General features: G+C 47.6%; 1 protein-coding gene across 5 annotated transcripts in view; it reads left to right on the top strand.

Annotated features, from left to right (window-relative positions):
- Positions 1-24,639, top strand: part of NTRK3 (neurotrophic receptor tyrosine kinase 3) — a 358,606-nt gene that overhangs the window by 276,804 nt on the left and 57,163 nt on the right. For all 5 annotated transcript variants that reach the window (XM_037832995.1, XM_037832994.1, XM_037832990.1 and 2 more), the window contains 2 exons: positions 15,885-16,015; positions 21,851-22,023. In XM_037832995.1, coding sequence (XP_037688923.1) covers positions 15,885-16,015; positions 21,851-22,023 — 304 coding nt within the window. The remainder of the gene's footprint in view (positions 1-15,884; positions 16,016-21,850; positions 22,024-24,639) is intronic.

The raw sequence follows: 24,639 nt of genomic DNA, 5'->3' as shown, positions 1-24,639 counted from the left end.
TTTCAATGGTTTCTGCTCAAAACATCACTTATATGAGAAGTTTGTGTGTGGTGTGGCCTTTGCTGTAATCTTGCTGTTATAAGGGAAGGTGGTATTATTAGCAACACATAAAAACTTACCAAATATTGACTCCTAGACATTTCCACTCCTGATATAGCACATGACAAATAGCCTATGTAAGCCAAGCAAAGGATTTATCAAGCAAAGTGTAGAGCCTCCCTCTGTCAGGTTTTGACATCATGATGATGATGATGATGAAGAAGAAGATGACGATGATAGCTAGCACTTGATGATGCTTGCCTAATTTAGGTTATATAGAAAATATATATACACATACACACACACACATACACACATTTATACTCAAAACTATTCTATTAAGTGGGCACTATTAGTATCAGATCCATTTTACACATAAGCAAACAGAAGAGAAGTTAGGTAACTTTCCCAAGCTCACAGAGCTAAATTCTAGATGTAGGTGGGATCTGATCATGCCAGTATGGTCCCATAAGTCAACTCCCATATGGAGTTGGCCAGAGTTAAGCAGATTGGGTGAGGAGGCAATACCTACAGCTCTGCTCCAGCTTCTGGAGATTTCTAGTCCCAGCCTGGGGAATGCGATGTGGCCATAAGGTGGGCTTTCCTGGGCAGCTCTCCTCTGAATGAACCTCTGTCTTACTTTGCCAGGCTGCTATGACAAATGCCACATAAAAGTTTGGCTTAAACAACAGAAATTTAATGGCTCACAGTTTTGAGGCTAGGGGAAGTCTAAAATTGAGTCATCAGCAAGGCAACACTTTTCTCCCGAACCATGTAACATTCTGGTGCTGGCTGCTGGTGATCCTTGGGGTTCTTTGGCTTGTGTCCACCTCATGTCACATGATGATACCCTCTCTTTTCTCCTCAGGGTTCTGTTGATTTTGCCTTCTGGCTCTTCCCCGTGGCTTTCTCTTTGTAAGACCTCTAGTAACAGGATTAAGACCTATCCTGATTCAGGTGGCCACACCTTAACTAAAAATAACATCTTCAAAAGATTCAATCTACAATAGGTTCACACCTGCATGAATGGTTTACAATCAGGAACATGTTTTTTTTCCGGAGTGCGTAGCTTTAAACTGCAACCCCCTCCCTCCCCACATAGCTTATGTTCAGGGTCCCCAGGGAGGGGGATAGGGTGACACAAGTACAAAGCAGAGTGGCTAGTTTATGAGGGTCTGGGGTCACTTTGCAACACGTTGCTAAGAAAATTTTATTGCTGTGGTTGGAGGATGATAGACCTAGAACATTTTCTTCCTGATATGGTGTGCCAGTCACTTTTATATATATCCTCACATTTATACATGAAAAAAATTGAGGTGAGAGATTAGGAAGTTTTCACTTAAAATAGTCTTCCCTGATCCCTCAAGACCAAACTATATGCACTTTCTAATACCCCGAGGGGCCTTCCTTAGCCCACCACGGGGCTTATCATGCTGTATTGGAATTGCCAGAAATCCATTTGCCTTCCCCTCTAGACTAACTGTCTCCTGGGGGACCCAGAGAATGTCGTTCTCCACTGTGTCCCCAACACGTTGCCCAGTTCCTGGCACATTGTAACTTTAATACACATTTGTTGAATATGTAATTGAACAGATATGTGGTCCCTCAGCAAGTAGTGGGACGGCCACAGTTGGTACCCTGGTTTCCATCTTTTTTTTTTGTTTAACTGGCCTCTTCTCTGTCCAAGACCATCATGCAGGGGGCTTGGGTGAGCCCCCATGACTGTGCCTGTCAAGTAGGCTTGGAGCAAGTTACTTAAAGGCACTGGTGTGGGTAGACATTTTCTAGCTCTCGCCATGCCCTCTTTTCCCCTCTCCCTTAGCCGGGACCTAGGCACAGAGCCCCTCACTTACCAAAGGACCATTCAGCCACTCCTAAGGCTCTGGTGTTGGCTGGGATCCATGTGCCGAAGAAAAAGCCACTAGGCAAGGTCACTGTTTGTGACTTCCACCTCCTGGGAGGTTATCATCTGTTGTCTGCAGCCATCCAGCTTCTCCAGGCCTTGCTATGTCCCCAGGTCTCCTGACTGTCTACAGCTAGTCCCATTTGAACACCTATGACCTAGGAGCCATCAGAGTTCTCTATGGCTGGAAGTGGTAGGCAGAGGCTTCTGCAGATGAATTCCTGTTTCAGGTGGGCAGCTGGAATAGGTGTGTTCTTAGAGCAGGGGAGTACCTGAGAATCTCTGTTTGTCTCTGTCCCCTTGGGCATGAAGGTGAGTGAGTGTTTGTGTGGCAGCTCAAACTGAGAAATCTCGCATTAGAAAGTAGAGATGAATTTTTGTCTTAGCACTCCCCAGATGCCAGGCATCACGCTAAGAGGATTACCAACTAATATTCCAATTGGCTCATTTATCAGAGAGGTTAACTGACGTACCCAGTATCACACAGCTTGTCAGGAGCAGAGATGACTAAGTCTAAAGCCAATCCGGGAGCCTTAAACCATCACAGCTTGAGCAGTGCCTCTCTGTCCCCACAAGACCAGGAAACCTTCCTGCAGTTCAGTGCTATTCTCTACCACCCTCGTGGGAAATCCATGGCTAAAGACTTACACGTGAGAAATGAAAGGACTGATCAAAACAAATCAGCTCCTCTGAAATCCCTGGGCCATCAGGAAACTTACAAATGCACCTCTACGTGGTTTGGTATTAATCTGCATATTAAAGATTAGCAGTCACTAAACTAAAACCGCACAGACAGCCCAACAGGTGAAGAGAAAAGCATGGCTTTTTAAATATGTTGAATTAGTAATCACAGACACTTCTACAACAAATTCCATTTGCTAAACCCTGGCCTGCCAGAAACTTTTTTGTGGGCTCTTCATTTCAATGGGACATTCATCAAGTGGTTTTGCTCTGTTGCAGATAACATTTTTTTTTTATGACTCGTCTTCCATCCAAATATTTAATTCCTTCCTGATTTTACAACCTTGGATTCCCTAAATCATTCTGCCTGAGTCATGACCTGGAGTAACTGGAGATTCACACATGTTTGATTCAAAATCCCATGGATAAGGAGAAGTTGTACGGGATGACATCCATATGCGATTGATGCAAGATGCCTTTTCAGGGCCATAGCTCCCTGGTCACTCAGCTTCTGGGCTTTATGTGCCAAAGATGAGGAAATGGATGAATGCTCAGGGCAGAGGTGCAGAGGGCCAGGGCCAGTTTGTGGGGTGAAGGAGCTGGTGTGGGGAACGCCTTGTCTCACACAGCTCTTCTGGCTGCACCCTGTGGGGCAAAGAGATGCTTTGCAAAGGTAGCTGTGCTCAGGGCTGTCCCTTCAGACAGCTTGCAGGAGAGACAGGAGCCCAGGGCCATGGGCTCAGCCTGGGCTCTGCAAGATGGTTTGTGGAGCCATTCATATCTGCCTGGAGAGCCTGCCATCAAGATCTATTCCAGAGGGAAAGAAAGCTACCCACACACACTGAAAAAAGGAGCAGAGCAGCTGAAGAAAGCAGCAAAGAGCAGGCCAGAGTGGAAGCCAAAAACCCAGGTGGAGAAAGGGCAGGAGAAGAAAAAGGGTAGAGGCAGTGGTGGGTGAGGGTCAGCAGAGGAAGAGCTGTGGGGGTCTGTGGTGAAGGTGGTCACCATGGTGGACAGAGGGTGTCTAGGTGTCTCCACATCTCACAGGCATCAAAGCAAACAATTTCTTCTGAAAGTGAGAGGATACATCCCTAAGGCTGGTAGGAACAGGGTTGGGGAAAGCTGGCTTCTCTCCGGGCTCCTGAGTATGACTGTCTCAGGTAGATTCCTGAGGCTGATGTCCCCGAAGCCAGAGGCCCCATCTCGACCCTTTGGGGTTCAGTCAAGGATGTCTAGACCAACCAGTAAGAGGTGGCCATTTGTCAGCAACACAGGTGTAATGAAGTTCACTGAAGACTTCTCCCCACGCTTGACTTTCCACTGACCAGCAGTTCCAGCCACCCCTTGATCCCCAACTTCTGGGCTCTTTCAAAAGAATTGGTAAGTGATGATGCTATTTACATTGCTCGAAGCCCACCCTTTCCTCTGTGGCTCCATTTCTTTTGGCACCAGGAGAACCATAAAGAAATGTCTTCTGATCTAAAGCTCCATGTAAGTGTTTGCTGAAGATTTTCGGGGCCACAAACTTGGAACTTGGTGGATTTGAATAGACTTGATCTGAAGTACCAAGCGACCGGAAACACCAAGCCCCCAGAGGGATGCGGGGGCACCCAGAGTTCCATCAGTTCTGACTTTTTCTTTGATTTTTAAAGGGTTGTAGGGTAAGGGGAGGTTCAGGAGACAGGCCAGGAAACTGCCGGCCAGTGAATTTAACATCTGGTGTGGGGGAACTCTTGGAAATCAGCTCAGAGAATGTGGTGGGAAAACACCTGGCAGAGCGAGTGGGCTTCGTCAGGGGAAAGCACAGATCCCGGATCACGGAGGCCGTGCAGAACGAATCTGCTGGCTGTTCCCAGCTCAGGCTGCCCATGTGGAGGGACTGCGTGGCCGGGGCCCATGGGCTTTGGCCTCTGACCTTGTTCCCTATCAGATACAGGGCTGAAGGGAGAGAGAACCAGAGCAGGAAGCTTAGAGAGGGTGAACTGGGAACCGGGGAGGCAAGGGGTGCCTGGCAGAAGCCTGACTTCCAGGAGTGGGAGCCAGAAATGGAAACATCCCCCCTTGGAAGGGGCCCAGCTGCTGATTCCCTGGGCTTCCCCCGACAGCTTCCCTGGTTCTTAATCTATGGGCTGCAGTCCATGGAGGTGGGCTTCAGGGTCTCCAACCAGAGTCTGAAGGAAGGGAATCCAAATGGCAAGGCCAGGGAAAGGGGGGACCAGCCTAGGATAATGGGGTGGGTACGCGGTGAGCTAACAGTAAAGAACACTGCACAGATAGGGCTAAAGGAAGCTTCTGCAAGCTGAGCTGGGGAGAGTGAGGGAGCTGTCAGTCCCTGGGGCAGGGAGAGGATGTGGGGATTAGCGGGTGAGGTTTATCACCAGCACCCCTACACACAGCTGTAGGAAGATGGGAAGCTAAGCTCTGGGTGACCAAAACAGCCTGGCGAGGTCTCCCTCCCGCTCTGAGAGGAAAGGCCTGAAAGATCATGCTTACAGTTGAAGCACTGCACACAGAAGAGGAAAGATGAGGCTTTCCTGAAAAAAGCCTCTTAGGATTAGGGATTGTCCCATGTGGGGATATTTCTCTGTAAATTTCTGAAGAGTCTGTGTCCTGCCTCCCTTCCCTTCTGAAATATAGAATCGCCAGATCTCTGGTGTTTGAATCCTGCTCCTTGCGTTAGGCAGGACTCAAGTTAAATCTTCTTAAAGAAAGACCTCACAGGTCTCTAAGTTAGGGGTCCCATGGCCTCACTCAGTTACCTGTTCATTTCTTAGATTTCCTAGGGTTTCTTGTGTCTAAACCAAAATCTTTCATATCACTAAGTTCATTGCTGGGGAAGGAATGAGGGTGCAAATTTCTTCAGTCTGCAAGACAGCAGCAACATTTTGCAGCAATGTTCTCCCTGCAGCTGGTGCATGTTGGAAATCTAAGGGCTGGGTGGGGCTATGCCCACAAATAAACCTGAACCCTGTGCCTCCATATACCTTACTTATATTACATTAAAATCTAAAACTGGTCTTTTCTAACACCCCTTGTTCTCTCTAATTATGTAGCAAGGATGTTTGGGAATTGTTTTCTCTGAGCTGCCAAGGGTGAGTTGAGCAGAGTAAGCACAGGTGGTCCCTGCACCTATTTTTTGCATTAGGAATAGACATTCTGAGGAAGGAGAGAGATCTTTTCAAAGAAGAAAGATGATTGCATGGAAAGCATCTGGATTGGAGCCTGGTCTTGGGACATGGGTTGATTTCTACCAGTGGATGTGGGAGAAGGTCTCCAGATGGAGGAATGGTGTGGTGGGGGGTACAAGTCATGAGCTCCCAAATTGTGCTCAGAGGATGGGAATGACCAGCCCAGTGGACCTATTTAAAGCAATATGTAGGGAATTTAAGAGGAAGAAACCTATTTATTAGAGTTCTCAATTATCAGACGAAAGATTAAGGCTTTCCCCTGAAGACACTGATGCTACCATCGGCTAAGGCGTTTGGAGCACCCACCTAAGGTGTGTCCCTCACTGTTCTAAGCATTTCCCATCTATATCATTAAAAAAACCCACAACTCCATGCACTAGGCTCCTTTTTATTAACTCCATTTTATAGGTGAAGAAACTGGGGCTCAGAGAGGTTAACTCATCAGGGAAGATCACTGAGTAGGGGCCGGGTGGGAGAAAGGAGCTGGCGCAGTTCTTCGTGAGCCTTTGCAGTCTTTCATTGATTCACAATCCCTTAAACTCATCCCTTAGCACACATAATTTCATTGGTTCCTCATGTCAATTCAATGAGACGGATATTTTCTTAATCTCACTCATGAAAAAATCAAGGCTTGAGACCGGTTTAGTAAATTGCCAAATGTCATCTCCTAGGATATGTAGTCAAATGTGAATTTACACCTGGGTCTGCCTTATTCCAAAGCCATGCTCTTTTACACGCCCCTTGCTATATAATGCTTGTGTTTATTTTCAAGGTCCTCTACCTGTTCTTCCTTTTTTTTTTTTTTTAGTATTTTGGGTTTTTCTCTTTATTTTTTATTGTGGTAAAATACAGATAACATAACATAAAACTCACCATTTTAAGCATTTTTAAAGTGTTCAATTCAAAGGCATTAAGGATGTTCACAATATTGAACATCCGTCACCACTATCTAGTTCATCTGATTTTAGAATATTGGCATCACCCCAACAGGAAAGCCTGTACCCATGAAGCAGTCACTCCCCATTTCCCTCTTCCCCTCACCCTGGCGACCACCACTCTGTATTCTGACCATATGGATTTGCTATTCTTGGATATTTCATGTAAATGACTTCTTTTTGTATGTGTTTGGTATATTTGGATATATTGTTGCCACTGACAATTCAGGTCTCATAATGCCCTTTCCTTTCCCTCCTGATTGAAAGGGTTTGCTTTTCTCGTTCCGAGGTGGTTGGTGGTTGTAAAGGTCAATGACGCGAACCATAAGTTGGTGATGATGGTCCCTTGGTTGACCCTCTTCTGGTTCACCCTGTGTCCTCAGAGGTGTTTCTGCTGCCTGACCTCAGAGCTTCTGCACGAGCCTGCATCCTTGGGGAGCCAAGGTGCCCAGCAGTCTGTAGGTCTTGGGCCAGAGCTCCCCTCCAGAGCTGGAAGTGACAAATTTGAACACATTATCCTCTGTGTTTGTTGATGAGGGAATGTGACATCCCAGGAAGGATTTGCAGGCTGGAGTTAGATGCCAAAGATGAGCCAACAAGGCAGTGTCCCTGGGCAGCTGCTAGAGTAGAAGAGCCTGTGGGGAGATTGAGACAGGGAATGAGCCCCTTGTATGGGTATTTTGAATGAGGGTTTGTCACTGTCAAGTTGGAAAGGAAATTTGCAGGCCAGAAAGGGGGGAAAAGGGGGAAACTGGACAAGTAGTTGGAGGGACAGATTCTTATTCAGCATCTGAGATGCATCTTTCAGCACCTAACTTTTCAATTCCAGATGGCTTTCCTTGGGGAGTTACTTTGCTCTTTACTCTTGGCTCGGGAAGTCTATGCTGAACAAGAGCCAGAGCGGTCCTCTCGCCATAGATAAAGCCAATATGACATGAAGTTGAAGGAAGAGGGTATGGAAGGGCAGGGGTAGGCAGGGAGCCCAGGGTCAGGAGCCCGTAGTGTCAGTAGGTGTCTGGACTGACGGTGGCCAAGCTCAGCGGGGCAGCACCTGGGGGCAGGGACACTTCTGAACTTCAGCCTCATTCTCTGAACTTCTTGCGTCAGGAAACGTGAGCTGGAAATCGCCCCAGAACAGACAGTCCTCTGCTGATCCTCTCTCTTCTCTGCTTCCAGGAACAGCAGGGTGTCTTATTTATTTATTCGTCTTGGTGGGAACACAGTGTCTGCATCGTAGACAGCTACCTCTAGCCTAAGGGTGCACACGTGCCCTGGAGAGGAGACCTGATGATTGCTCATCAAACACGAGCAGCAGAGACACCATGTTTGGACATCCGAGGTGCTGGAGCCTGAGGGTTAGGAAGTGGGTCTTAGCCCTGCTCTGGCCCATATGACCCTGGTTTTGGAGACAGGACGTAAATAAGTCAGCTCTTTGGAACTTCCTGGCTCCCTTCCCATTCTTGCTCATCTTTCCTTTTTTTTTTTTTTTTTTACTATTCTCTCAGGTTCCCTTCTTCCTCCCTTCTTGTAGTGTTCTCCCTGCTATAGTCTCTTGCAGTACTTAAGAGGGAGTTTTCATTCATTCGGGCATTGATTTATTCATCAAATATTTATTGAGTGGCTGCTGTGTCTTAGGCCTATGCTGGGCCCAGTCTGCAAAGTTAAGTAACACATGAGTTTGGCCTTTTGGCTTGAGCAGCTGCCAGCCCAATTTGGACCCCCTTAGCAGAGCCGCAGCACTTTGAAGAGAATGTGGGAGGGAATCCCCAATCCAGTGAAACAGGTTCTGGGATGGAACATAGGATGGCCAACAGAAATATTGGGGTTTTTAGGCAATCTTGACCAACCTCTCTCCAGGGCGGCCATAGCAACAGAGAGCTCTGGGGCTCATTCAACCTGAAATCCTTTTCCACATCACTGACACCCTCTCCAGTGGGTCACTAGGGGCAGATTTTAAGTGCCAGACCTCCAGGAAAAATTATGTGAACTTCTTTCATCATCAGCTCTCCAGGCTTTGAAATGTCTTCTCCTAGAAATGTCCTTGTCATGAACCCAACAGGCCCTCTTTTTTACCTAGTCCTTAAACCACTTAAACCATCCAGATATTGCTTTGTAAGAAGTGACTGGTTATTTGAGCAGTTTAACTGTATTATGCTCTTCTGTCCAGGTGGAGAACTAGCTGGGCTGGCTACAGATCACTACAAAGCATTTGTAGCTGGCCAGGGGACATGTTCACTTGGTTACACTTTTATGCAATACTGGAAGGGGAATTAGCTCAATTTGTCCCACTGCTTGTAGGTCTGGGCAATACACAGCCAGTGGGGCCACAAGAAAAGATGAGGGCAGGCCTGTCAAAGCAGACAGAAAGTCCTACTACTAGTAAAGGCAGGGGCCCCATCCACTTGATGGTCTCCAATCTCCCTCAAAGATTCAGAGCCAGCCCTCTATCTCTCTCCTGGCACTTCAAAAACCCACAGTTGGAGCTCTGGGAATGTTATTCTTCTCCATGTAAGGACATTGCATTTCATGTGTAATTAAATGTGTGGTATTGAATTAATGTTTTCTTCTGAGCATTTTTGGCAGCCTGAGACCCTAGGGTCTGGCTAGTGCAAAGAAAACACACACTTCTCAGAGATCCTCCCTGCCTCTCCCTACTCCCTCTTTCTCCCTTTCCTGCCAAGAATCTCCCTCCACCTCCATATACACAGTTGCCTTCAGAACTTACCTTGTAACGTGGAGCTCCTGAGGTTGGGGAGACCCTCTGTTCTTCCATGAGGCACTGGGGCTTTGTATTTCTGCCTTCTGGTGTTGTCCACCTCTCCAGAAGGAATATTAGCAGCTCATGCTGAGCTCAGAGGGTGGCAACCTGGGCAGCAAGAATGGGTTCTGTGATGAGATGATGCTGCCTCTGTCCTTATAGATATGATTGGTTTTGGGTACCACTATCTGTTCTGAAGGCAGAGGCTGTCTGTGGAGCAGGAGTTGTAGAGGCAAGGGGCAGGGGGCTGTCATGACTAAAGTTGGCAAGGTGCCACACTCTTCTCAGGCAAAACTTTAGAATCCAATGGGCCTGGTTTTCTGTCCTGGGCTCCTCCTCAAGCAGCTAGGTGATCTTGGGCAAATTACTTAATCACCCTGAGTTTCCACTTTCTCATCTGTAGACCTGAGATAGCAACATCTTGTGTATAGGAGAATTGTGAGATGGATGAGGGAAGGCATGCAGAGAGCTTAGCACAGTGCCTGACTCAGGGTTAAGTGCCCAACTGGTGGAAGTTATTTTTGTTATTAACACAGGGCACAAGGGGATAGCAATATGCTGAAAGAGACAGGGCAGAGTGAGCTGGAGTCCACAGGGAAAAATCTGAGAGGTCTCAGCAGTGAGGCCAGGGACAAGTTAGGACCTGGAAGTTAAAATGGGTCAGCGAAGAAGGAAAGGGCAGGGTGATCGGGAGAAACTGTGAGAGGCTGGCTAAGAAAGCAACTGTCCAGCCCTCGGGGGACTTCAGTGAAGGGTTGATCTCAGCACTGCCCACGTGCCCGGCCACTAGGGACAATAACTAGCCCCGGAACTGAGGTGACAAATGAATTCCTGTGAAGGCCTTCTGGGTCTGACTGCAGGAGGATGCTCACTTGTGGGGCCTGAGCCTGCTGCTTGGCATACGGCAGAGTCAAGATCACCATTATTTATAACCACAGGCCCTGGGAAATCTGCTTTCTCTCTACTGATCAATACGCATCTATAGCAGGTGGCTGACTCTGCTTTGGATGTCTTTATTTCATTGTCTCACCAACCTCCTCCCGCAAACTATTTTGGACTTGGAAGGACAAGGGGGTAGGATATCGTGGTGACATGTCTGGACAGGTGGCTGTGCACCCCCAAGTCAGGGCTGGCTCACACCAAGCAAACTTGAGCCACTTTATTTCAGGACAAAATACTCATCCTTTTCCAAGTTTCTTTCCAAGCAACTATTTTGTCAGCAGGTAGGTTGAGGTCTTAGTTAAAAGGAAAATCTTGCATAATGGAAGGAAACAAACTTTTGTTAAATGCCCATTATGCTTCAGATATGAAACAGATATTTCCTGTTATCTCTACTATCTGAAAAGTTTAATTCAGTCCTCTTAATGATTCTGCCAGGTAGATATTCTTGTTCCCATCTCAAAGATAAAGAACCAGAAGCTGAGGGAGGATAAGACATAATTAATAAGTGGCAGGGTTAGGATTCAAACACAGAACTCTTTTCCCCCCGAAATCCTTGATCTTTCAACAATACCAATTTTGAGGGATAATTGCCTCGTTTTCATCCTGATCAGCAGCGGGGCTGAGTAATTTATGCCTCAGTTTCCCTGGAACATAGGGAAAAGCCAGTTTCCCTGGAACATAGAGGTAAAATGGACAGTGGCCACATCTGTCTGTGTGGTAGACCTATTCAGGCCACAGAAGGGGCTGCAGGAAATTCTCTCCCTGTCCCCCAGAAGGAATGAAGCAGCCCAGGTGAACAGAGGCAGGGCTAGGGGCCAACCCGAGTCTGCCCACTGACCCCCTAGGGCTCGGAAGTCTTCTGTACAGAGGTGCCTGGTGACCTGCTCTAGGTCAAGCTTGCTATAGGCCTGGAAGACCTCCCAGAAGTGAGTCCCAGACATATGGAATAGCCATCCTGGTTCCCAGAACAGAGGGAGAATTCTTGATGTCATAACAGAAACATAGACATCCTTATCCCGTGTATTATGTCTGGTGAGCCGGTTGTCCATGTGTAGAAAATCTACAGGTGGCTTTCTCCGGTGGAACCCAATTGGTGGCGCTCTCGCAACTAAGGAGTTAGGGAAGAGCCAGGCCAGAAGATTCAGGAACCCTTTTCAGTTCCCAAGGAACCCTCCCATTTGTACGTCAGCACCCTGCTTATTCCAGCAGCCCCTCCATGGCTGGAGATTGGGAGGTCTTCCCACGGCCTGGGCTCTGCATGCCCCTCTCTCCCCCATTTTTCCAGTGTTCCAGCATCTGAGCCTTGTGACCCAGACGCTGCTGGGCCAGCCAGCCAGGCAGTAAAAGCAGACGAATGCCCTCTCCTCCTAGGAAAATCCATCACTTTTTGGCGTGAGGGTCAGATGGCTTCACCAGAGGCAGCTCTGAACAGCACTGTGAGCTAAAATTAAGCACCAACAGGGACCCAAAAGATGTCAGAGATGGAAACGGCTCGCTCCAGCCATTCCCCAGAGCCTGAGCAGACCTCGGCCCTCCCAGATTTTTGCCCCATCCACACCCTCCTCCCCAAGGCTTTGTCTGCTCAGAACAGCCTCCAGCGGGGAGCTCCTGCCCTTTCCCTTGGGAAGATGCTGTAAGAGAGTCCCAGGAGGAATTGCATAAGAGAAAAATGGGCAGGATTTAGAAGGAGGATGATGGAGCATTGAGCTGGTGGAGACAGGATCATCTGGGTGGCAATGAAGTAGGGGAGAGCCAAGTAAAGGCAGCCTGTGTAATGGAAAGAACACAGCTCGGGAGCTATAAAACGGGAAGAGTGAGGGTTTCCTTGGCCACCTTTTTTGCTCTCTGAACGTGAGGAAGTTACTCTTTGCCTCAGTTTTCTCATCTGTGAAAGGGATACAATAACACTGATCTCTCAGGGTATTATAAGAACCAAATGTTGAGAAAATTATGGGTTGGGAGCAAAAATGAATTCCCTTTGCCCTTCTTCTTCCTAGCTAGGTTCAGGGAAAGAAGATGCTCAGATGAGATTTTGCAGCCTGGGGTCTTACTGGCACATGGGGGTCTATACATGGAAATTATTTGCTTTATGCATTTGGCCCAAAGCCAGCCTTTCTCGTCAAAACAACATGGCTGGTTACCTTGTAGAGCCTCTCTTATCCCCTCCCCCTGGGAAGAAGTCCTCTCCTGGGGGAGGGTTTATGAGGGACAGGGGCCTGTTTTTATTTCCAGTCTCCGGCACCCATCCCCAGCTCTCAGCACTGCATGGATGAATTAAGATAGGCATTGGTCTCAAAATGCCTTTTCCCTGAAGACAACATGAACGAGCCAAGGTTCTTCCATTCTGCGCCACTGGATGTTCCACGTCTCCGAAAAAGACCTCTTTGCAGATTTGGGGAAGACACTTTGGCCCATGGGAGGGCTTATGCTAGGTTTTTTTTCCATGTATTTGCATGAAACAGAAGAGTTTCGAGAAATGTGGTCACCTGCCCCCTGCTATGTTCCAGGCCCACAGAGTCAAAGCTTCCCTCCAGCAGCCTGGGGTCTGCAGCTGCCAGACTCTCAGCCCTTGGAGTGTTGAGGATGGGTTGGGAAATGGCTCTCCATGTGATGCTCCCACTTGGCTTGTCTGACTCTTTTAGGGCCCATGATTCTCACGGCAGAGGGAGGCAGAGGGGAAGGGAGGGCTCCAAGATGTGATCCAGGCTCAGTAACTGAAAACCAGAGCCTGGCATTTTGTGGAACTCCTTTGTGCTCATTTTGCACTTATTGGAGCTGAGAGTGAGAAGCTCTGGGTCACCCAGACCAGGGTTGAAGTAAAGGACCCAGGAAAATAAATAATATTGCTTTGCTTTTGTGTAGATGTGTCCTGGGCATTGCTCCCCAAGAAGGCAAAAGAGGTATAATCTGTATTGCACGGATGGGTCATTGAGGATCAGAGAGAGGACTTGACTCAGCCCAGGTCACACAGCTAGGGAGGGTAGGAGCTCTGAGATGAGGCCAGGACTTCTAGCCTCCTCTTGATCTTCAGGAGGTGAGGCATCACCAAAATGTTTGTGGGCACTGTTACGTGTTGTCGCCAGGCTGTGAAGGTGAACATTGGTCTTCACCTGGTTAATTCCCCATCCCATCAATATTGTCCTGTTCCAGTGATTCTGAAACGGAGGTCCCTGGACCACAACCAGCAGCAGCACCTGGGAACTTGCTAGAAATGCAAATTCTCAGACCCCAACCAGTCCCTACCAAATCAATTTTAACAAGCCCTCCAAGTGATTTTGATGTACTGTCCAGTTTGAGAACCACTGTCCTATTCCAATGGAGAGGAGGGTGGAGTGGAGACGGGGTCTGGGGTGAGAGGAACATCTTCCCCAAGCAGCTCGGCTCCTCTGGCATGTGTGTGTGCACCGAGGACCCCCTTCCCATCTCAGCCACCGGTTAGAGAGTCCTGACATGGCTCTCGTTTCCCTTTCTTGTAAAATAATATCGATAATGATCAAAACACCAAAATACAACCAGCATTTCTAAGGACTTTATGTTTACAACTTCTATCTGCATTAGCGCATATGATAGGTAAGTAGAGGAAATGGAGAGCCAAGATGTTCTATGAGAGGCACAAGCCTATGGTATACACGGAGGAGCCAGGCATTGAGGCATGTGCTCCTGCCTTCCCATCCCTCACCAATCCCCGTGTGTGCAGAAGCGGGGGCACCATCTCCATGCTCAGGCCTCGCCGGGGTGCCCACCCTTCAGAGGCACTGGAAATGGTTAGGCAGTGCTGAGCAGATGGCCTCCAGGAAGAGGTCCTGATCTCCCAATTCCTGTCAGTGGGAGACTCTTAGCCTTCCCCCTCAAGACAAATACATACCGCTTCTCAGAAGCTGGAAGTAGAGACTGGGTGCAGAGAAGGGAACCAATTTTTAATCACCTTGTTGTAAAGACTGGGCTGTAGCCCTATGGCGTGGACCCCGTGGCCCTGTGGCCTGGGAGGATTGGCTGCCAACAGCTGTCAGCCTGCAGCTCTAACGTGCTGCGGAGGCGAAGATGATGGTCTGCACAGATCCTTGCCTGGTGGGTCCTCCAGGACACAGTGGGGATGCCAAGGACTCTGATAGGGGAAAGAAATTATTACGGTAGTCTTTTCTGAAATGAATCCCAAAGCCAACCAAACACTAACCCAAGCCTCCCAGCCACGCCCCTCTGTGCCCATCCCTTGTCTTCTCTGCTGTGGTCCTCAGAGTCCGGTTTTCACTTTCCGACAAGGTCGTTTGAGACAAGCTTCTTTCCTGGCTCCGTGATGCTCTTCATTAGGTTAATACAGGTACTTAATGGGCTTCTGCCTGTTGAACAATTAACATAAAGGTCAGCGAGCAATCTCCGGGCTCGCTCCTTTCATTGCCAGCCCACTGCTTGTACAATTCCTTTGTAGCATTATTTCCAAATAGCTGGGAGGGCCGAGGTCACGTCTTGGCTTTCTCCTGGCTGTCAGACTTGCATTAGGACGCTAAATTAGCAGAAGCAAAGGCAGCCCTTCTCTTTGTACAGGCCTTGTTCTGGGCAGTCTGTGAACTTTCCCAGTCATAATTTCATTGGTCTTTCCCTCTCTCTCATAGGAGCGAGATCTGTCAAGTAGAGGGGTCTTCCAAATAATTTCAGCTACCACTTAGTGGTTGCTATCACGAGCCAGGCACTATGCGAGGTGTGTTACATCCATTATGTGACAAGAGCATGTGTGTGTGTGCGTGTGTGTGTGTGTTCCTTGCACAGGCCAAGTTTTTTACATAGATTATCTCATTAATCATCACAAGAATTGAGTGAGGAAGGTATCAGTGTTAATCTCATTTTACAGATGAGGAAATTGAGGTTCTGGGGTAAATGTTCCCAAGCTCAAAAAACTAGCAAGATGTAGAGCCAGGATTCATGCCCAGTTCTCAGCCATGCCCTAGAGACCTCGCTATTCAGTGTGCAGTCAACGCACCAAATGCCATAGACACCACCTAGGAGTTAGTTAGAAATGCAGATTCTCAGATTCCACCCCAGACACACTGAGTCAGAATCTGCATTTGAGCGACTTCTCCAGGGGATTCCTCTGCACATTGAATTTTGAGATTTCCCTATACTACCTCCAGCAATTAGAGCTAATTCATACCAGAATCTTGTGTTTTAACCAAGAGAGACTCCCTTTTCCAGCTGAGAAAATGTTTAGCGAGGCTAAGGGGCAGAGTGAGATTTGATTTAGGGCCAGGCTCTCCAGCCACAAAGCGATGCCAGCTTTCACACCGAGGTTGGGGTGCTAGAGTCTGCCTTTCCCTGGGGTGGCCTAGGAGGCAGGGCTTTCTTCTCTCCATTCTAGAGAGACTCTGCCATCTCCTGTGTCCCAGGCCCCTAATGTGGATGTTCCCCTGGGACTGACTGTGTCTCCTCTTTGTCCCCCTCTACAGATGTGCAGCACATTAAGAGAAGGGACATCGTGCTGAAGAGAGAACTGGGCGAGGGAGCCTTTGGGAAGGTCTTCCTGGCCGAGTGCTACAACCTCAGCCCAACTAAAGACAAGATGCTCGTGGCAGTGAAGGTAAATCTCAGAGGCCTGAGTGCACCAGGAAGGGGGATGGCGAGGGCCCAGGGAGTGGGAGGCGAAGGCTCATTCCATTCTAGAAGATGGGGCAGAACTGACTTCCTTAGATGCAATCAGGGGATCTTGCTCCAAGGTCCATGACATTTCCTCTGGCCACAATGACTTCCTTTGGCTTCGGAGGTCCAGAGCTGTAGCCCTGAAAAGGCCTGTGCCTGTGGTGCAGCTTCTCGGGTCCGTTACCTGCAGGGCTTTGTATAACTGAGCAGCCTGTGCAGATTTACAGTGAGAATCGGATAGCTTGGGACAGTAAAGAAAAGGCTTTGCTACTATCAGTTGCCATATTTCCTGTAGCAGCAAACATTGATATACCGCATGACCGAGGCCTATACCCAACCAATATATGAAACCAAGAGACATGTATACGAATGTTCATAACAGCATTATTTATAACAGCCCCAAACTAGAAATAACCCAAATGTCTATCAATAGTACAATACACAAGTAAATCGTAGTGCATTTATACAATGGAAAATTATATTGATTGTGCCAGTTTGAATGTATTGTGTCCCCCAAATGCCATTATCATTGTGGTCTTGTGGGACAGACGTTTTGGTGCTGGTTAGATTTGCTTGGAATGTGCCCCACCCAGCTGTGGGTGGTGACTTTGGTGGGATACTCCCATGGAGGCGTGACCCCACCCATTCAGGGTGGGTCTTGATCAGTGGAGCCATATAAAACATGCTGACTCAAAGAGAGTGCAGCTGGGAGTGATGTTTTGAAGAGGCACAAGCTTGCTAGAAAGGAACGTCCTGGGAGAAAGCCATTTTGAGGCCGGAGCTTTGGAGCAGATGCCAGCTGCCTTCCTAGCTAACAGAGGTTTTCCGGAGGCCATTGGCCATCCTCCGGTGAGGGTACCCGATTGTTGATGTGTTACCTTGGACGCTTTGTGGCCTTAAGAGTATAATTGTGTAGTGAAATAAACCCCCGTTTTATAAAAGCCTATCCATCTCTGGTGTTTTGCATTCTGCAGCATTAGCAAACTAGGACATTGATATATTTAGATCTATATCCTATCTGTTGATCTATCGATCTATTGATCTATCTTGAGTATTTTAGTGCCTGGAATCATATGCGTCTTTGGGGATCTAAGAGTAAAGGAGACACATAGGCCTATGTAGCTTAGGTGTTAGAGTCATAGAATATTTGAGCCCAGGAGGGACATTTAAGGAGGGGATAGCGGTGCTGGTGATGATGATGATGATAGCATCTCACAGCAAACACTGTGCTCACAATATTCCAGGCTCTGCTATAAGTGATGGATGCATATTAGTGTTTAAGTCTCATCAACCTTAGGAGGTAGGTACTATTGTATCCCCATGTTACAGAAGAGGACATTGAGGCACACAGAGTGAGGTTAAGCCATTTGCCCAAGGTCCCACAGCCACTCAGTGGTAGAGGAGGTATTCAAACCCAAGCAACCCTCTTTCTTACCTTACAGATGAGGAAATAAGGCCCTTGTAAGTTTTTACTGCTTTCCCTTTCTGTCTTTCCAAATTTGTTCTGGGTGAATACCTCAGCACCCTTTCAATTCATTCATTCTTTTTTTTTCCCTCATCTAGAGTTTGTCCTGTCTGTAAGAGGTTTTGTTTTAATTTCAAATGCCATATGTTTTTTTTTTTAATGCCATATGTTTTATTTCCAATATTTCTAAATAGTTCTTAAGTTTCACCTGAACTCATTTCATTTCCGCTTGTTTTTATTTTTACAATGTACTGTCTTGCTCTTTTTAATGATTGTTATTTCTTCACTTTCTTTGAACATTTACTAATTTTAAAATCTTTATCAGCTTGTCCCGTGAAATTGCTTTTATCTGCAGGAGACTCATACTGTGGATATTGATCTTTTAGCTGTTTGGATTTAGCATTAGATTTCTCCCAAGATGTCTGAATTTCAACTTTCAGACTCCATTTGGTTTGGAGAGTTGTTTTGTTTTCGTTTGGGGTGTTCATGATTTCTAGTTTTGGTTACTTTAAATTGGAGCAGGAACTTGAAATATTTGTGAGGCAATCTTGATTTGTAAGTGCAGAATCTCAGATGTTTAGTGTTTTCTCAACTTTTTAATAGTTTTTCCTCCCACTCTTAACATTTTATTTTTAACCATTGACCTTTAGCAGGGCAGTCTAAAGCATTCATCCTAGGTCCCATAAAAACAGCTCGCTCTGCATATTTCATCGGTTTCCCTAACATTTTATTACATGAGGCAATTACATTGAAAGGTTTAACCATATAAATGAGCTTGGGAACAACTATAACCAACTCTTGGTAAATCCTTCTCTGGCACAGAAATATCTTTCTGTATGTCCTCCTAAGCAGGAGTTTTTAGGGTATACTGAGCATCAGTTAGGATGTTCCCACTAATCTAGCCTGTCATGTAGATGTAGCTCTGTTGAGAGTCTTTGTGGCCAAGGAAGGAGCAAGTGTAAATGCCCCGAGGCAGGGAAAAAATTGGAGGGTGCAAGGGACAGAAAGTCCCTGAGACTGAAATGTAGTGTATGGGGGGTGGGAGGTAGGAAGAGTTGAGGTGGTTGGAGAAGATACCAGATATTTAGTGCCCAGGGCTGTGTTAAGGAGATTGGATTTATCCTAAAAATGACGGGAAGGCAGCCAATGACCAGTTTTAAGCTAGGGAGAGAGAGAGATGAGGGACAGGCATCTGTGTGTGTTAACCCTTCTTCCACTCTGGTTAAGTCGTTTGGGAATCTCAGCAAAGGGAAGTGACAGTAGATTCTGAAGGGTGATGGAAAAGGTAATTTTTGTAATTAAAAAGGATTGATGTGTGTCTGTGTGTGTGCATGTGTATGTTTCCCTCTCAAGTTTGAAAATTTAGGAGTGTGTGCATCCATGGGCAAGTAATAAAATGGATTTTTTGTATTAAGGAAATTTGAAAATGGCTATCCCTTAAAATATCTCCCACCAACAAAAGAAAAGAATGATGGAAGGCAGCAGAACCCCTAGGCTGAACAAGACGAAGATGTGAAGTGACTTTGAAGTAGTTGGAAGCTGTTGAGAACTTTTGATACTTGTGCCAACTAGACTGCCTGTTTCATATCTGGACTCCACTGAGGGGCAGAGAGACTTTGGCCCAATTTTCCTTTCCTCATTATTCTCATCTTGTCATATCTGCCCCATTTGCATCACAGCCCTGGGGAATGGGGCCACTTGCAGCTCTGAACTCCAGTGGCTGCACCCCCACTATTTGCCAACAACATGAGATTTGACTCAGATACTGGAAAACCCATTTTGAAGGCAGGTAGTGTTGTTAGCAAGGTCAGGGGAATGAAGGCAGGTGCAGAAGTCTAAAAGAGCATTTGCTTTGTGTCCTGTCTCCCATTCAGGACCTCTTATCTGCCTTGCGGTGCAGGGTACCAGCCTTAAGGGCTGAGGACAGAAATATCAAAAGGCTGCTACTGGCGTTCCAGACTGTGTGAGAGAATGATTTAACGAGATGGAGAGAGGCCATTTGGCTGGCCCCAAATTTGATCTACTTTTCCCTCTCATAAATCCAGCGTTCACATAAATCTTTATATTCTCTCCATCCCACCCATGCTGAGTTCTTTTTTTTTTTATTCTCCATGAAAATAAATAGATCACTGGCAGCCATACTGTAACCACGTCCTAGCTCATGGGGCTGGGAGCTGCAGTCGGGAGCTGGGACCTGGGGGAGGCTCGCTCTCTGACTTCTTCCACTCACATCAACAAAGCTTCCTGAATATCCTTCTTCTGGTTGCATGTGGAGGCTACAGCCCATTCCTTTATTAAGAGGTAACTTCCAGAGGAGGTGGGGTGGACAGAGTGGAGCCCTACTTTCCTCTTTGCTCTCAGAGCATGTAAAATCAGGGCTGGGACAAGTCAGCAATGGGCCAGTGGATCTCCAACTTTCCTTCTGTCCTGGGCCTGCCCTTCAAACTAGGCACCCTTGCCAGGCCCAGGCTCCCCGTTGACAGCCCCTCCCCTTGCCTCCCAGCCTCTTCCCTGCCCTTCCACATCTTTCGTCCCTCTGCCACTGTGTCCTTGGTGATCTGCCTAGTAAATAATTCATCGGGTAAATTAATTCCAGCTGGACGGGAAAGTATCCTGGGTTCCAGCTCCAAGCACTTACCCTAACCTGCTGACTGATTTTTGGAAAGTCCCCATTTTGGATCTCAGTTTTCTCATCCATAAAATAAGGGAAGTTATACTTGATAACTATCAATGTTTTTGTTAGTCAAAACTTAATCAAATGCTATTTTTGTGGAACCCCACATTTTACAAGAATGAAAGATGGCACTGGTTGAAGTTGGACTTGATCTCTGGGTGAGCAGCCATGGACCCCTGATTGTCCAGGGATGTCACTGCTGAGCTCCAATGCACCTGGAGCCCAGCCCAGAGCCCTGGACCGGGGGATCTCTGCCATTTAGTCTAATAATGCTGAGCTCCTGTAATTTAAGATGTGTGAATGTGGGCTGATACCGGGAAAGAGCTGGGCCTCAGTTTCTCCAACTCTGAAATGAGCAGGTGGGAGCAGGTGATATCAAAGACCTTTTTAGTGCTGAGAGCCCATCATCTCTAATGTATGCTAATGACTGACAGAGGCTGATCAGCCCCACCCCAGGTACATTTTTGCATATCCCCACTCCTGCTTGGCCTTAAGTCAAGGCAAACCTGTGAATTTCAGGTAGTGGGGGCTGGGGCAGAATGAAGGCAGATCTCTGGCCAGGGAGGTCTGTCTGCATTTGCCTGATCTCCAGGGGAGGCTGGTCTGTATGTTTACACACGTGGATACCTGGTCCCATCTGCCTTCTGACCTCATGGGGAGGACGTGGAGGCAGGAGACAGGTGTGAGGCACACCTGCACAGGCTGCTCCTCTGGCAGGAAAGTTCATGTCCAGTCGTGGCCAGCATTGCTGCATCCACACATCACCGCCCTCTCCATGCTCCCTCAGGTGCACTTCAAACACTTCCGCTTTGATCTCGTGGTCCAATGCTGGTTCTGTGAAATCCACATTCCCAGGCCATCACCTTTCCATTTACCTTCCGGGGCCCTGGGGAGTTACCTCAGCTGGTGTTTCTCCCATGCAATGGGGTCTCTCACCCCACAGGGGCTGAGCCGTGGCGTGCCTTCCTGTCCTGCCCTGGGACACTGGCATTTTACCAGGTCCTCAGCATCCTGAAACCTTCTGCCCATCAGCTGCCCTTACAACAGCGGCTGCCCCACTAACCCCCATCCAGTGCGTCCTTTGAAACCCCTATTAGGAGGGCACAGTGTCTTCTAGGAACCAAACTGTTCACCTTCCTCTGCAAGTGCAGACTCCTTAGCAGTCTAAAAAGAAGGAAATAGAAAGGGCAAGAGAACTTTTGTACATTGTCAGCCTGATTTCTTGTAGACCGTGGGCGTATGCTAATTTATAAAGTTAAACCAGTTGGGGCAATGCTTTCAACCTGTTTATTTTAACAGTGGGACTGTTTCTTCAAAGGAAACCTCAGAAGGGGCTTTGTTAGGCATTTACACCAATCTCTGAGGAACCCCAGTGCTCTGAAATGAACACAGTTTAAAATCACTGGGCTGGTGCCTGGTTCTTGGGTGTCAGCAAAGTTGGCTTCTATTGCTACAAGGATCAAAGTGCTGAAGGAGGAAGGAGTCAGGCCTGCTGTTGTGATTTAGACTCTGTCTTTAAACCCCAATTAGCGTCCTATTTATTGGAAATTCAGCAGCGTGTGGTGCCAGGTTTATTCCTGGGATGAGAACAGACCCCTGAGTTCTAGATACTAAAGGCCCCCATCCTGCGTTTTCAGGCCCTGAAGGACCCCACCCTGGCTGCCCGGAAGGACTTCCAGAGGGAGGCCGAGCTGCTCACCAACCTGCAGCACGAACACATTGTCAAGTTCTACGGGGTGTGCGGTGATGGAGACCCCCTCATCATGGTCTTTGAGTACATGAAGCATGGAGACCTGAACAAGTTCCTCAGGTAAGCAAGGGCTGCCCCCTTCTTGGTCCTACCACCCCCCAGGGGTTTCCTCTGGAGCCAAAAGTCACGCTTCCCTTTCTGAACACTTAAGTCTGAGAACAAGAAATAAGAAGCAACCCTTCATTCTTATACATCATCTCCTGATCAACTGGATTCAGGCTTTTGTGCCTGATTTCTGGGGTGGGAAGTTGGAGATGTTATGACAGGTAACTGGTACTCTCCTTCCTAATTCCAAGGTGGGCTGAAAAGAAGAGCAGTGTCAGGAATGGGGTTCGGGGGAGCCCTGAGGGCCAGCCAGGCTGGAGGTTACAACACCAAGATTCCCTGATCTTGCAAATAGCTTTCCCCCTTTATGCCTTAGGTTCCTCATTTGCAAAATGAGGATAGTATCTTACACCCCTCCTGGAAACCTTGCCTGGGGGTTTTTGATGACAAATAAGAAAGTAGAAAGTTATAAACTCATCAGGAGACAGAGACAGTTAAACAAAGGGAGGAAGGTCATCAGATTTTCCTTGGATAAATCCTAGAATTGTGCTGTCCAAAATGGTAGCCACATTAGCCACATGTGGCTATTTGACTTTAAATTTAACTTATTTAAAATTAAATAACATTTAAAAATTTAGTTCCCCAATTGTACTAGCTGCATTTCAGTTCCTCAGTGGCCACATCGACTGGTGGGTCCCATATTGGGGAGTGCAGATATAGAACATTTCCACGGATATAGAGAGTCCTGGAAAGAGTAGATTTATTGTAAGAAGATTTCCCAAGCCTGGAGGAAGATCATTTGAAGTTTGAGAGGTTCTTAATAGAACTGGTAAGAGATTAGAACCCCCCTCAGAATTTGTGCATGGAGCTGCACAGGTGGATCTACCTTCCCCAGAGAAGACATAACATCTCACCAGTAGAGCCAAGGGAAGATATCTTCCTTCCACTTTATCCAAGTAATGCTTGGAAGGGGAGAGGAGATCCCAGAGCCATGTGTGAGGCTCTGTGGAGTCTGGGTCCCAGGAAGCAGGCTAAATGCTCAGGCCCTGGACACTTGGCATGTGGTCTCTGCCACCATCACCTTTTGAATTCCATAGTTCCAGAGTCCAAACACAGGTTATACAAGGCTCCAGTCCACCCAACAAAAATTTATGAGCATCCTCTTGAAAGAGGACCTTCAATCGGGTATTGTGGCTTTGAGGGGAAGATGGTAAGTGTTGGTACCAGAAATGAATTAAAGCTCTGCTTATGAGCTAGAGTGCCTGAAAAAAAAAAAAAAGTCCCAGGAGGAATTGAAAGTATCTGTAAGATGCTTTAAGTCCCCTGATCCTGGTTTCACGGTGAAAGGTATTCCTTTCTTCAAGAACTCAATCCAGACTTGTGTTTAAATGCTGGATTTGTCATTTGATGGTGGTGTAACCTGGAGCTAGTTATTAAACCTTAATTCCACCCCCACCCCCCAGAAAACAAGACTATTAGCAAGATTGTTATTTTGAGTATTACGTGATTATATTTGTGTCATGCCAAGAATAGGTTTCCATGTAGCCAGGTGTTCAATCAATGGTAGCTATTGTTACAATTATTACTTTTATTATTTTATCAAAGCTGTGAACAATGACAGCTTCTAATCCAGGGGACAGCCTTCCTCAGCACTCAGGACCTTCCTCTCCCTGTGTGCCCCAATGCCCACCCCCCTCCCGGGTAGGGGGCACATGCCCCGTTTCCCACCACATCCTCTCCATTGGCTCAGCAGAGCCTTCAGCTCTAAGTGCTACCAGCAGGGCTAAAAAGAGCCCCTGGGTGCCTCTCTGTGCCACTGTCATGCCCGGTATAAGGGAGAAGATAGCAAAGAGTAGAGGGGAGAGAGTGGGAGGCAAGAGTAGAGGCAAAGAGTGGTAGATGCAGAAAAAAAGAAGAGAAGAAGGTGGGGACCAGCATCTGTGTTGGCCAGGGCAACCCCTGATGCTCCCATGCCTCCTTGTTCTCCATGGCAGGGAACAGGTGAGGAAGCTGTGAGAGGAGGCACATTGACACAAGAGGGTACTGAGAGGTCTTAAGAGCTCTATGTCTTTCTATGGAGTCCCTTCCTGAAGACAGCATGGGGGAGTCTATCCAAATCAAGCCCCCAAAGTCCTCCTGGGGGTATTGTTTGGAACACAGTCTGGGCTTCGGCATCCACTGTTGACCAAATTCCCAGTGGACACCATGGATCTGTCTTCCTGGGCTGAATCTGTCAAGCTTGAGCTTCTGAGCCCCCTGGTGCCTGAAGTTCTTAGCAGTGGGTCTCCCCAGCCCTTCCCAGGAGCTGGCTGGCTGGCTGCTTTCACAAACACAGCTTCGGTGACCCCCTATCTGGCCCCGTCTGCTCTCACATTTCCATGTCGCTGGTTTTAGGGGCAGGCTGGAGGTTACCCTCCCAGGAGACAGGAGTGGGGGCTTGTCTGCTGACCTACTCCCTTCCTTGCAAGTTGATGCAGCAGCTCTCCCCCGTAGGAATGAGGAAGGCAGAGCTCACAGGAGATAATAAAATGAGTGTGCTCGTATTTAACGGCGCCTTTCAGTAGGGATTGGAGAAGCAGTAAAGCAGGCTGTGGCCTCTCTCTGCACAGGGCTCCTCAGCCCACAACTTCA

The sequence above is a fragment of the Choloepus didactylus genome, chromosome 4, assembly GCF_015220235.1.
Source record: "Choloepus didactylus isolate mChoDid1 chromosome 4, mChoDid1.pri, whole genome shotgun sequence".
NCBI classification, from domain to species: domain Eukaryota; kingdom Metazoa; phylum Chordata; class Mammalia; order Pilosa; family Megalonychidae; genus Choloepus; species Choloepus didactylus.
Note: the sequence above shows the minus strand (reverse complement) of the source record. Positions and strands in the feature narration are given on the sequence as shown.